General features: G+C 49.0%; 3 protein-coding genes across 3 annotated transcripts; 2 read left to right on the forward strand and 1 right to left on the reverse strand.

The window, feature by feature from the left end:
- Window positions 1–5,345: 5,345 nt before the first annotated feature.
- Window positions 5,346–9,044, reverse strand: LACBIDRAFT_310575 (uncharacterized protein; the record flags this gene model as incomplete). The annotated part of the gene is made up of 4 exons (XM_001887682.1): window positions 5,346–6,272; window positions 6,337–8,693; window positions 8,759–8,809; window positions 8,873–9,044. 4 exons carry the CDS (start codon window positions 9,042–9,044, stop codon window positions 5,346–5,348), a joined length of 3,507 nt encoding a protein of 1,168 aa, XP_001887717.1.
- Window positions 9,045–11,106: 2,062 nt separating this feature from the next.
- Window positions 11,107–14,049, forward strand: LACBIDRAFT_333033 (uncharacterized protein; the record flags this gene model as incomplete). Its single annotated transcript, XM_001887604.1, has 10 exons — window positions 11,107–11,178; window positions 11,283–11,569; window positions 11,675–11,878; window positions 12,044–12,078; window positions 12,132–12,197; window positions 12,410–12,524; window positions 12,833–12,916; window positions 13,229–13,249; window positions 13,553–13,619; window positions 13,720–14,049. 10 exons carry the CDS (start codon window positions 11,107–11,109, stop codon window positions 14,047–14,049), a joined length of 1,281 nt encoding a protein of 426 aa, XP_001887639.1.
- A 229-nt stretch (window positions 14,050–14,278) lies between these two features.
- LACBIDRAFT_333034 (uncharacterized protein) lies at window positions 14,279–17,969 on the forward strand (the record flags this gene model as incomplete). Its single annotated transcript, XM_001887605.1, has 12 exons — window positions 14,279–14,333; window positions 14,471–14,606; window positions 14,825–15,383; window positions 15,435–15,521; window positions 15,570–15,599; window positions 15,659–15,824; window positions 15,909–16,042; window positions 16,204–16,525; window positions 16,606–16,749; window positions 16,805–17,245; window positions 17,284–17,834; window positions 17,865–17,969. 12 exons carry the CDS (start codon window positions 14,279–14,281, stop codon window positions 17,967–17,969), a joined length of 2,730 nt encoding a protein of 909 aa, XP_001887640.1.
- Between the last annotated feature and the right edge of the window lie 257 nt (window positions 17,970–18,226).

The raw sequence follows: 18,226 nt of genomic DNA on the forward strand, positions 1-18,226 counted from the left end.
TTACTTTCGGTGACTGAAATTCCGATTGCGAACATCCCTAGTTTTCGGGATTAGCCAAAAAAAGGGGGGGAGAAGTGAAGATGAAGAGACGTACAGCCGTTGACTTGGAATGTCGTACAACAAGCTTCTTCTGAGGAGCCGTCGAGAAGGATATCTGCCGATAAGATGGTGAGAAATATGTAAGGGGTGATGATGACGGAGCTTACAATACAGGACAGAGATTATGTCGAGGAAGGGCATGTAGCGCGTCAATAAATAGAGAACCTTGATCGTGTTCCAGCGGGAACTCCATATATGCTCGACCTCGAGATCTAGGTTTAATAGGTATTCGTATAACTGATTGAGGGATTTAGTGAGTATACGTCGTTGATGGCAAGGGGGGTGCGCACGAAGAGGCAGACGGCGGCGACTGGGTTGATTTTTGGTTAATACGGCTATCCGAAATTCGGCGAGATTGATCGGAACGAACTGGTTGTGCGCTACCAAGAGGTTTTTTTTTTCATGGGAAAGGGCGGAAGAAAGACGTACGTGACTCGTATTTGCATGATAAAGTAGCGAGATCAAACTGGCGAGACTGAACGCGGTCATGGAATGGTGACCACCGAGGAGGAAACGCGAGGGAGGGGTGAGCGAAGCGTCGTTAATATGTTCCTAGTACTTTTGAGCGGGACTATCCACCATCATTTAGAAATGAGATAAATTAAGAGAGCCGTTGCGAATCTGGAATCTAGGCTTACCGAGTGTGTTATGTATTACCATGTGAAATAGGCTTGGGCTCGTACTCTCTTGTACTGTAAAAATCGCTAAAAGCTGCTGAGTAGGTGGGAGGCGGCGATCAGCTGCCAAGACGACCGCCGGAGCTCCTGTGGGTCGTAAGAACGACCCCTTTCTGTAACGAAATATATATCTGATAGAGCAGAGGAGGCGCCGGCATCAGCAAGTTAACAATTTACTTTCCGGCTTTTAGCTGCTTTTTAGCTTGCGACCAGCTGAAAAGTGTAAAAGCTGGAAAGCTAATCTACCGAAAATATGATATCCTAGCAGATCTCAAGATACACTTAGATTACAAAAAAACTACAATATTAATCTACCTCAAACCCCCTCCACCACTCAGACCTATCTTCCCTTCAGATTCTCAGCAACAAACGGCCTGAGCTGTGAAGTAATTGAGTGGCACACACTATGAGAGAGGGAAGGAGAACTCTGTACCGGCAGTCCATGGATGGAATAGGTCATGCTACAGCATCAAGGAGTGGTGTCGTCTCTGGCAGCATACAGAGTCTGAGGATGTTGCAGAAGTTGGCGAAGGGGTGGTGATGGTAAGAAGGAAGAGACGTCGGACCGTGACGGCGTGGCTGATGGCAGCACCACGTGAGTTGAATATTTGATCAATACAGCCAAACACCTCCACGTCACATTCTTCTCTTCAACTCTCATCTACCAGCCTTCCCCTCTACCCCGCTTGGTCTGCTGCATGTACCATGCGGGTGCTGCTGCATTTACTGAAACCATAGCATGCAGTCACATCGTGTTTTGGACACTTGTTGATGATGGATTGTGGCAGGTTCAGAAGGCAATCTCAGGCTGGTGTGTCATTCCATGTTCTTGAATTTTCCTCTTATAAATTTCCCTCTGACAGATTCTCTATGCATCTCTCCAAGCTAGGCAGATTTCCATGAAGTTGGGTAGACTATGTAGTTCAGTAGATTTACACTTTAGTTGCTAGTTTTGCCTTGATTGCTCTTTTCCGTGACTTTTTCAACTTTTTCGTTTGCTTGCCAATAGCCGCTTTTCACAAAATTTGGCCTGGCTTTTTAACTTGCGGCTTTTCCGCCTTTTTCGACTTGTAGCGACTTGCACAAGTCGAAAAAAGTAAAATGTGAAAGTCCCGATGGGGCACGGAGGCAGATCACAACATACCTTCAAAGAGCGACCTAAAAATCTAAGTTTCCAAGATTCATCCAAGTATTGAGTGGGTAAAGGGAGACGAAGGGGCGGCGGTTTGACTACAGTAACCTGGGAATTGGCCTGAATTGGCGTGTCGGAGAGGACTTTTGGACATGCAGTTGTTGAGATGTTCCAGATCAAGATAGAAAGCGACTAATTGTGATAGGGGCACTAAACCTCGCAACTTGATAAGTTTGAAATCTGTAGACTGGTTACTGAGCGGTCTTCAGAAGGACTTGGAAGGCGCGACGTCATTTGATAAACCTACCTCAGTTGACGCTCTGCGGTTTGAAAACATCAGGATGATCAAATCATACCCGTTTGAGAACTTATATAAGTAACAAAAATCAGAGCGGGGAGGTGAAAGGGGGTGGTGGCATATAAGTATTGCATCACAACGAGCTGGCGAGGCTTGAAAGTTCGTGAAAGCTTCAAGAAAGCTTGGGCATTGATGAGCTTAGAGGCCGATGGGCCGCCCTCTTCCTTTGGAATACTTTTTGCTGTGGCAAACAGTGGCTCGGTGAGTCCTACCATATGCGCGCTGGCTGTGTCCGTGGTATAATGCACGACCTGCACGGGAGCATTGTTGAACAGGACAGGTACGCTGGGCTGCAAATTTCGCAGGTTGTGTTATGATTATTGAGAGGAGCATTAGGGCAGAGTAGGAGTGGTAGGAGAGTAGAGTTGACTTGAAGTGGAAAAACGCGAAAAACGTGACCAACAAATCGATGCTAACACGTGTTCTATAGAGTCCAATTCACGAACTCTTCTGCAACCTCAAAAGTTCGTCTGGTGGCAGGGAACGACAGAGATAATGGTTAGACACGCTTGGCAGTCCGGTTCGTTTCTTTTCCTTCCGTTTCTTCTTGGATGTGAAGCTGACGTTGGGCTTTGTGGTAGACATGCGAATCCTGTGCCCAGGACCCAACTAAACGGATCTGCGACGTCGAACGAGTCGTCGCATGTAAAGCATGCAAAGAACGACATCGTTCGTGTCCGCGGTTCATCAAGTTCATGATGGAAACCGTCACTGGGGATCTGAGCATCTCGAACGAGATGCCCGAGCGGTATCGAATCATCTTTACGAGGAAGGGTAGGGGAGGGGCTGCGGCGAGTACTAGGAAGGGTTCGTCAAGGAAGGCGAGGGAGAGAAAGGTGAAGGATAGGGAGAGGATGTCATCAACAAAATGGTCAACCCGTTGCTGGAACGTCTGCGTCTGCGTCGGCTGGACCACTCCATGTTCCTGGGTTCGAGTCTGACTTGGAGAGTTTGTCAGATTTGGATGACGAAGACGATAACCCTTCCTCGAAATCTCCGATCCCATCTGGATCTGCGTCGACATCTAGAGCACCCAACAACTTCCAATTGCCACCATCACCTACACCCGGCAGCCACCTCACCCTCGAAGGATGGTCTCAATTATGCCTAAGCATGTCCGCCTCTCTCGACAACGTTTCTCGTTCCAAGAACCCCGTCCCTCCCACTCCCTCCTCTGGCGCCGTTGTCACCCGTAACCGCAGCAGTACCGCCCAGGAACTAGCAGGGCCTGGCGTGAAACGCCCAAGCTTCCTTCTCCCCCCCTCCTCCTCGCACAGCAGGGAGCACCCCCGTCAATGGAACTGTCACCCCCGTAGACCTCAAACGTAGAGTCCAGGAACTCGAAGCGACACTCAAAGAGCGGGACAGGGCCCTCAAGAAACAGCACGAATACCGCGTAAGAGGCGATGCTCGTGCGAGGCTACTCGAAGGCCAACTGAGGGACTCGGATAAACGTTTGGAGGAGTGTACCGCCCGACTTAACGAAGGAGGGTTTAGGGAGCTGAAGGAACGCGATGCACTGCTTAAAGAGCGCGAGGCCCGTGTACAGGAGGTTGATGAGCTTCTGAGAGAACGGGATACGCGGTTGGAAGAGCTGGAATCTCGTGTTGTAGGGCTGCATACCTGCCTTCAGGACCCAGCAAAGGGGGAAGCGCGCTCAATGGCAGCGAGTTGATCGGGGAGTAGGACCGTCTTCGTGAACGGGATGCGCGTATCGAGGAACTTGAAGCTAGGCTTGAACAGAGACGCAATTTATGGAGTTCGGAAGAACGCGATGAGCTCTCTTCCCGTGTTAAAGAACGGGAACTGCGTCTCAAGGAACGGGACGCTCGTATCCTCGAACAGGACGTTTATATACAAGATCTCACCAATCGCTTATCGGAACGTCGTGAAGAAGAGAACCGCGTGTTGTATTCGCCGGGGGTGGAAGACTCCAAGAGGCGGTTACGTATCCAGGAACAGTTGAGGATACAGGAGGAGAGGATGAGGATTGAGGAGGGGAGATTGTATCGGCTTAGAGTGGATGGGTTGGAGGGGACGTCGATGTGTGAAGTTGGGATTCAAGTTCAAGCAGATGATCAACCACACCCACATGACGAAGAACTCGACGACCGCGAGAAGGATATCGGATCTAGGGAACAGGAATGTGCGCAGCGCGAACTTGAAGTAAGGGACTGGGAAAAGGGGGTCAAGGAGCGCGAGAGGGGGGTTAAAGGGCAGGAGAAGGATATGAGGGAGAAGGAACGTGAATTTCGAGAGAGGGAGAAGGAAAAGGAGAAGAGGGAGAGGGAGAAGGGTGTTGGGAGGCTTGATATGGCACGGCATACGCCTGTTGCGTTGGATGAGGATGTGGAGAGGGAGTTGAGGGGGTTGAAAGATGAGATGAATGGTCGGTTTTTTTTTCGTCTTTTTTTTTGAAGCTAACTGAGGCGGTGCAGCGCTGAAATCGTCAAGGTTCAGATAAACGATCTTGATGCATGGTGTCCAAGTCTTACTACTCAAGCTCCTCTCTGATTTAGAAACAGAATCAAGCGAAATGGGGCACAGTCGTGTTCAACGACGGTTGAGCGAAATTCAGAAACAATTTGGGAGCGTGATGATCGCGGGTGTGGAGACGGATATGGAGAGGAGTGAGTATATGGAACGATTAGATGCTGTTGCTGTTGTGAATGGGGGAACGGCGAGGGGAGAGAGCGCGAGTACCGCGGGGGGTGGGGGGAAGAGGAAGAGGAGGGCGGTGGTGGAGGGAGAGGCGGAGGGGGAGGAGGGAAGTCGGAGGAGCGGGAAAAGGGCAAGGGGGGGTCAATCGAGTTCGAGCTCGTTGAACCTGCCGTTTGGGGTTTGATTACCTGGTGTTAACTTCTACATTTCGGCTAGCTATTTGACAGTGTATTGAATAAATGATGGTGTCTAGAAGATGTTGTAAGTGGTGGGTGTTAAACGTTAAACATTCAGAGGCCTAACCGAGATAGTAACCTTCTCGAAACTTTTGGCACATGAAATTTAGTATCTCGCTCTAGATTTAATGTACAATAATTCTTGCGCTACTAGTACACAAACGCTTTGTCAAGCTCGAAAATCAGGGCTTGCATTTCGGCTTATGTGTCTTCCAGTCCTTCTTCTGACACTCTGAGGAACAATATCGTACCTTCTGGCACCCCGCGCATACTTTGATCTTCGGTTTCCCTTTCCTTCTGCATACACGACACTTGTGAGCGTCCGGATCCCGACCCACAGTCTCAAGATAAGACACCGCGAACAATGGCGAAAGCGCAATCCGTGTGACGTATGGTGCGAATGTCTTCCATAGTTCGACTTTATGCATCCCTTCGACGTCCTTCCCTCTTCCGCAACTACACAGTGGGTCTGCCTCCATATCCTCTGTGAGCGGGATGCGGCCTTGAGCGATATATTCACAATTCGCCCCATGCGTCCAGGAAGACCGGCACCTCTCCACAATGGCGGGAAAGAGCTGCTTCCATGCCTGCATCTCGCCTTCGAGCACATCAATATAGCACATTTTCCCTTGGTGAACCAGCTTCGCGAAAGGCTTCTCATTCTCCACTATTATCCTCGCTGTCAGAGGGAGGACGTACCCGTCACAGATAAGTGTATGAGCCGCCAGGTCGTAACGAAGTTCATCGACAAAGATGCAGGTATCGCAGTTATTTGTCTTCTTATCGCGGAGAGCAAATAGACGATGCACAGAACCATCTTGGATGCCCGAGGCGCCAACGAATATAGACTGGAGGGTGTCTTTGACGAACATGAGAGTGTCAACTTGGTGTTTCTTTTTGAGTGATAGTTCGCGAGAGGACATCGTGAAGGCGACATGGGGGATGAGCCATTCCTTGATATTTCTGGCCTTGATGTCAAGGACGGGCAATGCAGAGAAGTTAACCTGATGGATGCTCCATGTATGGAGCAGTCCTTTTGAGTTGATGACAGGAAACGGATTCAGCTTCATTCCATCCGGCATGAGTGATCTGGAGGTCGATACAATGACCTTTAAGGGGGAAGCGGAAGTTCAGACGCAGAACTTCAAGAATCAATGATAAATATGTACGTACCTCAATATATCGTGACTTCCGAGCGAGCCGCAGCCGATGCCCACTGCCCGCGACAGGGAAAGGATACACTATATCCTGGGTTTGGTCACCCAGTGCAACTCTCATGATACAAGGCGAGAGCTGCGTGATTTGCGGAACGACTTTACCGCCGGCTTCACTGAACAGCCGCGCAGAGTCCTCGTTGGTAACAGACACACGTGCAGTCAAAGACGTGATCAATTCACACTGCTCATCCAACTCGACAGACGCAGCCCCAGATTCGCCGATCTGAGACAATACACCTGGGTCTTTACGGGCTAATGATTCAGAGGGATATCTCGAGGGCAAGGGGTGTTCAGGGAGGACGTGAACAAGGGTCTTGTCCATCAATTTGGCGCTAAATACACGGAGAGTGAGACCCAGCGTCTTGATGAGGGTTGCACATGCAAGAGGCATATTGCGAACGCCGAAGCCGATGCTGAGCTGCTCTGGGGGCTCTGCACAAAGAAGCCAGGAAGGTGCAACGAAGGATGCAACAAGCGATGAGCTTCCTGCCCAACCACTCGTATCTTCTTCAAAAATAACATGTGGACGAGATTTCGTTCCCATGGGGATCGCTCGTCCAAATGCAACGTGTACGGCAGTGAATATGTTATGGTGGCGCACACCCAAAATGTCGCACTGCAGCGGTGGAGAGCCAATTTCCTCGGGCTTCGAGTTTTCTAGCACAGAAAGTTTCTCGCGGGGGACAACGAGAACAATGCGCACAAGACCAGGAACTGTGTCCCAATGCAAAAACCGTCCGATCTTCGGAGTCGGTATATGGAAGAACGGGGCCTTAAACACACTGTGCCGATGTAACTGCCCACAAAAATCTTGGTAGTGCAGCGTGTCCATTGACTCGATCGACCAAGCGGCGAGTTGGAGTGATATGAACCGCTCCATGATACGAGTCCATGAATCCTCAGAGGGCAGAAGCCTACGGCGGATGAGCTGCAGCAAGAGGACAAAGGATTCTCGACTGTAATGCGCAAAACTCGTGGCATTAATTGCTTTGGACACGTTCTTCTGATTGGCAGCCCAGAACGTCTTTGAGGTCTCTTGCTCGAAGAGGGACTGGTAGATGTCATAAAGCAAGGTCCCCAGCTGATGTTCATCAAACACAGGAGACGAGATATTAGCCGTCTGAGAGGCAATTGTATCTCTGGAAGTGGGAGCTTTCCAAGTCGTAACCTGTTGAAACTGCGATATATCTCTTTCTTGTTTCAACTGCCTGTGCATAATCAGCTCATGTGTGTTGGATCGACTGGAAAATCCACAGAGATAATCAACTGGAGATAAACCGATGAGAAGACCAATGACAGAGAGGTCAGCGTGGAGTTGCTCTGTAAATTCCTTCGTCGCGGAGTCCTGCCCAAGGAAAAGAAGTGATTCGGTATATAGGACACTGGATGGTTCACGCGAGAGGACAGGTAAAGATGTAACGAGGACGTTCAACAATCCAATGTGATCCTCCAGATTGGACGTGTGGATGACATTGAAGTTCACGGGAGCTCCACCGGGAGTAGATGTATAGTACTCATCTCCACTGAGCTGTATCAACTGCGTCTTCCACTGTGCCACGGGGATGCCCGGGTTAAGTATGCCCACATCACCAAACGCGCAAAGCGCACGGCAAACGGCGGTAGCTTCGCCGACGAACAAGCGGATGATGGGTGGAGAAGTAGAGGATAATGAGTCGAGATAAGAGGAACACCAACCCGCGAATTCTTGATTTGCCGCCTTCACGACTTCCGTCATGGATACTGCAGATTTCGCGTTGCCGAATAAAGCAGCAAGATGGAAGACGTTCAAGGGATCAGTTCCATAGTGGACCGAGCAACCTTCTCCGCCCAAAGAATAGACGAAGGTCGGGTTCAGTAATGTCGCAGCGGCAATTCTCTTTCCGTCCACAAATGTTACACCTGTCTTCCAATAGTTCCTGAAGTGTTCCGGAATGATCGTGAACCCGCGGAATCGAAGAGGTCCCAGGGAACGAGTAGCCGTGTTTGTGCCTTCCTTTGAATTCTTTTTGGATAGTCTATCAAACGCATCGCGTATGGGTGCGAGTCGCGAATTCGGTAACTCTTCCATGCCAACATATAACGTCCAATGACGTCTGAGTTCCTTCAGGGTGTAGTCGGTAGACATCTTGACGAATGACGCGTATGGGGAGACTTTCCATTTCTGGGCGGTCTCTGAGTGTTCAATTAGCTTCTTGCCTTGATCGATGAGGGCGGTATGTGAATCTTTGTCCAAGCGAAAATGAAAGAATATGTTCCAAATCGTGGCGTACGGTTGGCGATCAGCGATCATGGTCAATAACAGCACATTCCGGGCTACGAGGTAAGAGAATTAATCAGTGAATTGGTTGGTGAAAATTGCACGACGATAACCAGTCTACCTAACACGGCTGGATCGAAATCACAGCAAGTAAAGTCCAGAGCGCGGCCAGCTGTACGGGGAATGGAAGTTCAGTTCATCAACATATCTCAAATGACGCAATGAAAGTACGAACAGTTTCGAGGCTCGGTGAAAATTGTATGCAAAACGTTGCGTGGGTCACCACAACCCAAAAGTAAGATACGGGCAGGCTCTTCGAGGGTAAGATCTGCAGTTAAAGACACTGCGCTCGTATTTCCTATGGCGTAGAAGAAGTACTTGGATGGCCAGATAAGTAGATTAGCCATCGTCGACACAGAGAGATGAGCGCCTGTCGTAAGGAAGGTGTGTCAACATCGAACCACGCTTCGTTGGGTCAGGTGACCTTCGGGCGAGTTGGTTGTCCACAGCGCACCTACCACGTCCATTAGCTTCGGTCAATAGGTCAGTAAATATTCACTGCTGGAAGTTTGACTGGATTCCAGATATCTACGGATACAAGAATCACAGGTCATTTGGGGGCGGCGGCGGATGGGTGTTGCCAATGGAACCAGGGATTCTGAGTTCTTTCCGAAGCTATACAACGGAGAACGCCTTCAGAACCTTACGACCCAGCAAAAGAAATAGAAATTCTCACATCTCAAAGCAAAACCATGGGTAGGGATGAAAAGGCCACCGATGAAGAGAGCCTCCGCATGGGATAGTCATTGAGCGAGACTCATCACGCCTGACGCAGCATCGAGTAAGGAGCGCAAAAAGGAGGATCTGACAAAGGTTAGATACCGGCGGTAGATACAACATATGCCCGAGGCTCGACACAGTGCAGATAAATTCTCCCGTTGATCGTCGTATTCGCCTCCCCGCTCTGTGTCCTGCAAGCCCTCATCAAGATCGTCCTATCTAAAAACGAATCCAAAATAAACCAAACTTGCCTTAACCAGAATATACACCGAGTGCGTCTTCGGGTTCGAAGGCATCTTCGTGAGCGCCCATCCTACTAGAGTCTGTGTCCGAAAATGCTAAAGCGTCCACAATCGCGCCCTGGTGGTCTGCGGGTGGTAGAGATGATCGGTTTGAAGAGTCGTGTCTGGCTTCGCGCAAGCAGGCTATTGAGATGACGGCCTTCCATACAAACTTGTATTCACATGAGTCCTTTTCTGCACCTCGAAGATCAGCATTCTTCTTCGTGGAACGAAAATAAAACACACCTTCACCACAATCTGCCCCTTACCCCGGGGACGGGCACCATTTCCATCGTGATGCAGATTTCCAATGCTGGAGCGCAAGGTCCGAGGATCCGTCTCTGAAACCCGCCTCTTGAGTCCTAGCACAGCAGGAGCTTCTGGAACGCGGTATTGGATTGAGTCACTGCAGGAGTGAGGGGCGTGAAAGATGGGTGATGGCTGGGCTGAGGAAAACTGTGGTGCGGTTGGAGCTGCTGTGGTAGTTCATTTGTGCTTGCAGTGGCATTCTGTATTCGTGGCATTCTGTATTCGTGGCATCCTGTATTCAGATACATAAGGATACTGTTAGTTGACTGTTAGCCAAATTCGAAAATGCAACAGCGGAAGACGAGTTGTGATCCGAGTTGAATGTTTGGCGGAGGTCGTCGGGCCGGCTCGTCCCGCGCCTTTGTCATCTGAATTCATCCTCTTCACTCAAGTCGATATTTACTCGATCCTCACCTTCATATTTCAAAATGTTCTTTCCAAACCGCTTTTCAGCGCCGGCGCCTCATCTCCAAAATGCCATCTCGGCGGCCAAGCAATTCGGATCTCATGCACTGGCAAGCCTTACGAACGCATATCGATGGGAAACGAGAGAGCTGTGAGAACATGGGGTGTTCGCTCAATGAGGTGCACTTTAAGTATCATACATTCTACCATGTGGAGCCTATCCATAACTTGCCTCCCAGCTACCCGACGCTTTCTTCATTCCTTGTTCCCATCACTCTTGTTAAATTTTCCAACCACATAGTTAGTACAATGATCTATTCCTTTATTTCCTTCCTTCCTGCACATTCCTGCTGCTGTCCGATCTTGTTGCCATCCTCCCCTTTTCGAGACAGCTTTCGTTGACGGTCCGTTCTTTTTGCCTTTCCGTGGACTTCATAACATGACCTTTCGCTATTTATCTTCGACGGCCAGAGCCCTTTCCCTTCTCACAATCAAATGCCCGTTCATCCGACGCGGCTTGAGCGAGCTTGGTTGTAGAAGTCTCGATAATTTACCCAGAACCACGGTGGATAAGCAGAGCAGCGTCTAGTCAAGGTACGTATCTGGGTTTTGACGAAGGAAAGCAATTCACACTGTTGAATAGTATAAAACGCACCTGTCGATTCGGATCGGATTTTCTACACCCCCCTTCGTCATGTCCTCTACTCCAGTCATCCACTTGTGCGACGTGAAAAAGCGTGCTAGCGTCTTGAATGCATGGGAGAGGGTACGGAACAAACCCCAGGTGCACTGAGCGATGGAGTGTTTCGCTGAAGCTGTGAGTAATCGCCTCTATCATGATGCGAATCTGAAATGAGCTTCCACATATAGTTGGGCGTCTTTTTCTACGTGTACTTGGCACGTCGTCCGATATTCACGTGGCATACACTTATCGCATGGTGGAATAGGACTCGGATCTACCGCTGCTTGGGTTATTGGGAAGATCTTGAACCAGTCTGGGCTCTCCTGTACAATGCCTTACCGTTTTTCAACGACAATTGCGGGATTGACAGCTTGATTGACACAACTAGCTGTCTTTCAGATCGATCTTGCCTACGGATTTGGCGTTTTATTTTCCATCGGTGTCTGTGCAGGTACTTCTGGCGGACACTTAGCCCGTATGTCACCATCGCATTCATGGTATTCAGAGGCTTTCCACCCCTGAAAGCCGTCAAGTACTGGCTTGCATGCGCGGACTAAGTCGACCATTGACAATTTTTTAGATATATTATTGCGCAAATTCTTGGAGCTTACATTGCGTCCGCTTTTGTATACAATCAATGGAAGGTCTTTATCGTGGACCCGGAACTATTCTCGAAACAAGCTGGCATCTACGAAACAACGATGTTCACGCCCGATGGTCCGGCCAAAATCTTCTTCCTGGAGCGCAAACTTTGCCTCGCGCTTTTCTTAGTGAATCCGTTAATGTAAGAGGTCGTTACTAGTGGGCAAAAAAGATCGAAAGCTCACACTCATTCGGTCAGTGTTTTGTGCTCGCCTTGGTTATCTGGGCTGCTCTTGACCCTACATGACTCCACCCGTTTTGGTTCCTTTCATCATCGCTGCGGCATAGTAGGTGACTTGTTTGGCAGGAGGACGTTGGTTTGGGGTTATGCGGCTCCTACGAGTAAGTCATGGGTGGTAAAAATCATCCTAACGCTGACCTTTACATCCTCGCAGTTTCTTTGAATTCGGCCCGTGACGTTGGTGGCCGTTTGTTCGCATTGACCATCTGGGGAAAGTCAGGTAAGAACATCGTGCCCGTCCCGTCCAATGTGTCACTCTCAAAAGCGTTTCAGCTGCGGGAGGATCCTACTCGGCCATAGCGGCACTCGTAAACATTCCAGCCACTTTTCTCGCTGCGGTCGTCTATGAACTGTTCCTCGTGGATCCTGATCGGTGTTTGTCACGTTGATTCAATTATACGCTGCGATACTTACTTTTTTTTTCGCTTTCAGTCGTACCTGGCTCACATTTTGAGTTCATGAACGTCGTAGCAACCACCGAAGGCATCGTCATCAGGCCGAGGATGAAAACCATGTTGATGCTAATGACTCATCGCAAGAGAAACCTGTATGAGCAAGCTACTGGAAACAGTGATGCCCATAACGACTAACAGGCTTAATTAAACGCTTTTCTTTGCTGTAAACAATTTGTTTGCTGCCATGCGTTGAAAACTAATTTGGAGAATACTTACTTATTATTACTTTTGTGTTTAAACTTGGTAAAAACACGTTTAATGCACTGGCACGCGTCTGGCCTCGCGCACTTGCGAGACCTAAGCGTGTCCGTGAAATAATAAGCGCATGACCAGAAAATTGTAGTGGCGTCACGTACCAAGCACTGAGTATTGGATACTGAACCTTGACGTTGAACTTCAGGGGGTGGGAAAGCCAATATATTCGAACTGGTCGACGCGGTCAGCTGTTGACGCGACCTTATCTCGTCGGGTGGCGTCGAGCTAGGTGAGATGAACGTGCCAAAGGTCGGGTAAAGGTAGAGACAAGATAAAGTCGAGACATTGAAAATTGATGGTCTCAAAAGCCGAATCGATGACCTCCGGGGAACTCTCTAGCTGAAACTGGCTGGAGTGCTTTAGATTATGTAGATATGCGTGCCGTTACACCACTAGGTCGTTATCAGTAGCTGGAGAAGACGGGTTAAATTAGAGACCAGGTGAAATAGAGGCAAGCCGTTGAATTAAAAAATTCCGCCACTTAAACACTATGACCTATTCCTGAATCGAACAGGCTTTCTGTCTGAACCACGGTCCACAGTTATGGAAATTGTCCAGGTGTGTAAGTCGTTACACCGTTAGGCCGCTATGCATAGCTGGGGAAGGTAGGGTAAAGTCATGGTTGGGTATAGCCTTTGCCCAAAAAGGATTTTGTTGGAGTAGTTGTCTTATATATAGGCCTATTCCTGAATCGAACAGAATGTCTTTGGCTGAAGTTACAGATTCTTCAGAAATGCGAGCCGTTTACACCGCTAGGCCGTCGTCCATAGTTGACGAAGGTCGGGTAAAGTCGATCAGGGGTAGGATCTGCCCGTAAAATTGAAGGTTCTGCACCTTCGTGACGAATGATTGCGCAATGACCTAGTCCCGACTCGGAGCGTCGAACAGGATCTCTATGGGTGAAGGACCACGATATTCTCCAGATGGGTGCGGTAAGTCATGTGGCGTGCAAGTTACCTTTGTGTCTTACATATTAATAAGCAGAGAAAATGATTATTTGTCAGCGCTTAACAACTACCTTGCTCAGTGCAGAACTTATTCTTTCGTTCTCCCCTTGAAAGCTTGACAGGCAACAACGAACGCGTTTATGAAGCTCTCAAGTTCACATCTCCTAACACTCATCCCATGGTTCCTTGGCATCGCGTGAGTGGCTCGTCCGGCATAATATCTTCTCGTGGACCTGGAACCGATGGCGCCCAGCGCCCTTCATCTTCATCATCCACGACCTCGAAAGACCACCACCGACTCTCTTCTACGTCCACCCAAACCTCAGATATGGCAGGGAGCCGGCGCCGCTTCGTCCTGGAAGAGCATAACGCAGGCGCAGGGCGAGCTTGCTTAAAGTTGGGGGGAGCACGTTGAGCGGAAAAAAGTTCCTTGGGGATGCTGCTGTGAAACGCGATGGAGCGGGGGAACCACCCACCACCGACTATGGCGATTGATAGGTTGTTCTCGAGGAGCGCGCCGACGAAGGGATAGGCTGAAGAGGAGCTGTTGCTGCGAATCAGGTGTTTGAGAGGGAGAGGAAGGGAGGGTATCATGCTCGAGTGGTTGATCTGGATTGGCTTACGACGATGGATGGGAAATCCTCATGGGCAAGGTGGCATTTGGAAGGGAAGGTGCGGAATGTACTCGCTGGAGCTACTGTAAGTCTTTCTTCCTCCTTTTCGTGAAAAGATTGGCTGAGACCACTACGTCCCTTCTAGATACCAGTCGGGACGGAAGTAACCCCCTTGGTCCGCCTGTGTGGTGTCAAGTCCCAGCAGGTATCGCCTCGCGTCAGCCTTGGAGTACCATCAATCATCAATTGCCCCGCTTGCCTTTATCTTTCTCAAACCTGCTGGTGTCACCATTTACCTCCCCTTTCCCCTCGTCGCGCCCAACATCGCTTACGAAACTACCCGGATGTTCTGCGGATGGTGTGCTCTATTCACGGTCGAACACCATCCAAAGGAAACGCGTTTGCCTTCTACAGTCTTCCAGGCGTCCATTTCCGCTAACCCTTGCGGTGTAGATGGCTCGGAGCGCGATCCCTTGATCCCACCTTCGGGTTGTTCAAACAACATAGATGGTATCTTACTGCTTCGCACCCCGACTGAAGCATCATCATCTAACAACCAGCCTTAAAAGAACCCAGGCGCTTAAGAGGTGACTCGTGCGCAACCTTCATTATCCTTACGATCTTCGCATTTATGATCGGTGGATTCGTCGGCGCCTCGATTCAATATGCTACCTCTCAAAACATATATGACCCCACCATACGAGACTACATTCGGCGCCAATGGGAGGCTGAGCGCCGAGGATGGGAGCGGGAGCGTCTCAGGAAGCGAGAGGAGGCGGTAGAGAGGCGTCGCCAATGGGAGGCCGAAGAGGAGAGGGAGCGACAAAGGGAAGAAGAAGAGGCGGCAGAGAGGCGTCGCGAAAGGGAGTCCGAAGAGGAGAGGGAATGGCAACGGGAATTAGAGGAGGCGGCGGAGAGGCGTCGTCAATGGGAGGCTGAGGAGGAGGCGAGGCAGCGTGCTCAAACCCATTGGCTGGCATTGGAGAGCTCGCAACATTGCGAACGTTATGGGACGAGGAAGTATTGGGCGAAGATGGGCCCCCTGGCTGGTGGCTATGATCCTATGAAGGCGTGTTGGACCTCGGAGATTGAGATACACGGTCGGAAGATGAAGCTGACGTATTGCGAGGATAAGGTATGTTTGGCTGACTCTCATTTCCACTGTCATTGAATACCCAATTTGTAGGGAGCGGATCATGGGGTGTATGGTCATTGGATAGTCGACTTTGACGAAGGCGGGTGTCATCCTTGGTGGGAAGGATTTACGGATAAAGTCAGTGGATGACTAGACTACTCTTACCTCTATCTGATTTTTTTATAGGGATGTACAGCTTCAGGATCTGGTCTCCGGGTACGCACATTTCATCTCTGCTCGCGTCCATTCGCGACTTACACGTTTCCTTGTGATAGCGCTTTGACGCCCACCTGATGAATCTCGACTACGCGGACGGATGGAACGTCATGTGTTCTTCCACGCCAGCCGATTTCAATGGGTTGCATTTCAATGGCGCCATGTCTTGCGTTAATGTGCATTGCGCTTCCCCTACTTACTATGCTTCATCAAATCTGATTACTTGTACAACAGAGTTACTTTGGCGGTGTTTTTGGAATCTGGGACATCGTCGATGGGAGGACATCTGAGATTTGGAAATTCCGGCAGTCCGGCGGATCGGCGGATCCGGCACACAAACAAATGAAGGCCATTGCCAAATACTCGGCTACAGGCGGTCACTTATCAATCAGCGCTCCTTGAGCGCTCCAAGTCCTCCCTTCCGATCTTCGGCTGTTTTCAATGTAAGTATGTAGTCTGTAGTGAATGGCACAAAGAGCTCTGGTTGATAAGGAATCCGGACCTTCCAATCGAGCTGCAAGAATAGTATAAAACCTGCTTGTTATCGTGTGCAAGGAGATTACTAGTGCACTTCCCCATGAGTGAAATACTCCCAATTGTACAGCTCCTACACCACTATGCAAACTTACAACCTCCAGTTACCATAACCTTTGAGCAGCTCATCAAATTCACTGCCTATGCCTCTCGTCTCAAGGATGATCTATTACTTGTCCAGCCATCCTCTTATTCTCTCTCACGGGGGCCACCAATCTTATCTCCTGCGATACAGTTATTCCTATCGGAAGCTTGCTTGATACCCCTTGATGCCGTCCCCCAAATCTGGGTAGCGCTTGCCAATATTTCATGGACCACAAAGCTTGAGTTGGCGTCAACTGATGGAAATTTTGAGGCGGCGTATAGAACCTTTGGACATACCCGAGGAATTTGTATGTATCTTAAATTAGCTCTAATGGGTGGTTCTCACCAAAGTCTAAATTATCTTGCCCTGCAGCTTTTCGGACAATAGCGCCACCCTCGCATTACTGCCTGAATAGGAGTTGTCGACGCAACCAACAAATGATGATGAAAAAATGTGAAGTCCGGAAAGCAGTCCTTTTCACAGCTGGGCATGGTGCGATACCTGTCCATTCACTTCATCTATATTGTGAATGTGAGTATGCATTTATCAAACATCATGAAAATTTCTCTCTAATTATTTTTTGCAGACTGCAAAGTCAACTACCACCATAACTTTCGTGTCGTTGAAGGACAGCGATTTTATTATGACACACTTCCTGATATCATTCAGGTCGGTGAACATCAATTTGCAGAAAGAAAACTGATCAATCTGTGGATATCAATGATGTTAATGGCCTGGACTTCGGCTACAAACTGTGCACGCATTTTTAATGCATCAATGACAGAAGATGTCTTCCCTGACTGGCAGTTCAGTCTCTCCGTGACCTCAGATCAAGTTTACGATGGCTTTACAATTCTATCCCTTCTTGAAGACTGTATTTCTCAGCAGAAAACTCTTGTCGTACCACATGGGGGTGCATCACGAGATCGTTTCACCGAAGCAATCTGCATTCGAAACAACCGACTCCGACTTTGCAGCCAACCAGAGTTATACCATTACTGTAAAAAGTGCACACGTATATTTGAAAGTAAGTTGTGCAGTCCTTTATATAAACTTACTGCTCAGGTTTTTCAACAGATCCCCATCGAAAGACATCTGTTATTGTCATTGATGGTGTGACTGTCTCCCATCCGTGTTGTGGTGTTCCAAACTGCAAGACTCCTTTAGCTAATAACCATCACCGATTCTGTCCGGGGCACTCTCACATGAACAGTATCTGTTCAATTGTTGGTTGCTCAAACCCAGCTGTTCCAGGGAGAAAGTCTTGTGGTCATGTAGATCATCAACGCATCGAGGATGTGCACAACGAGCGTGGCCAATCTCGATTTCAATTGAAGGAGCGATATGAACGTTCACAGCTCGCACATCCAAATGATGCCGTTGGGGAACAGGTAACTAGTATATCCGAAATTATTGACGATGACGAAGAGGAAGAATTTGAGCCAGGAAGGGAAGGACCTGTTCCTGTAACACCAAACTCGACCGCTTCGAAACCCCGCATTCGCGCTCAGTTTGGTCGACGCCGAACGCATAACGAGCAACTATTTGTTGCGCCGTGTGGAATTATTGTTGCTCGAGAAACCTTTTATCACGCTGAAGCCCTCTATAGTGTTATCGTGCGTATTTATCAGATTTTTTCATTCAAGTTTTTATTTGGTTCACGATACTCTCTAGGAAATGATAAAACGAACCTACCGGCTGCCGGGTACCATGCCAGAACACATATTCTTCGACAACAACTGTTCTATTAAAAAAATTGTCAAGAACGACCCCATTTTTCAGAAGGTTGGACTCACAGTGGATGTCTTCCACTTCAAGTGCAAGCATAGCATCGAGGATCTGTTCTGTCAAAGGAACTGCAATCCTTCCGCATATCCAGAGCTGCTCGGAGAGAATGGGAAAGCATGGTACTTTAATTCCTCCATTGCAGAACAGACGAACGCATGGTTGGGAGGATATCAGTCAATTTGTCGCGAGATGACAGCGCATCGTTTTAATTTTTTTTTGG

This window comes from Laccaria bicolor, genomic scaffold, assembly GCF_000143565.1.
Source record: "Laccaria bicolor S238N-H82 LACBIscaffold_47 genomic scaffold, whole genome shotgun sequence".
NCBI lineage: Eukaryota > Fungi > Basidiomycota > Agaricomycetes > Agaricales > Hydnangiaceae > Laccaria > Laccaria bicolor.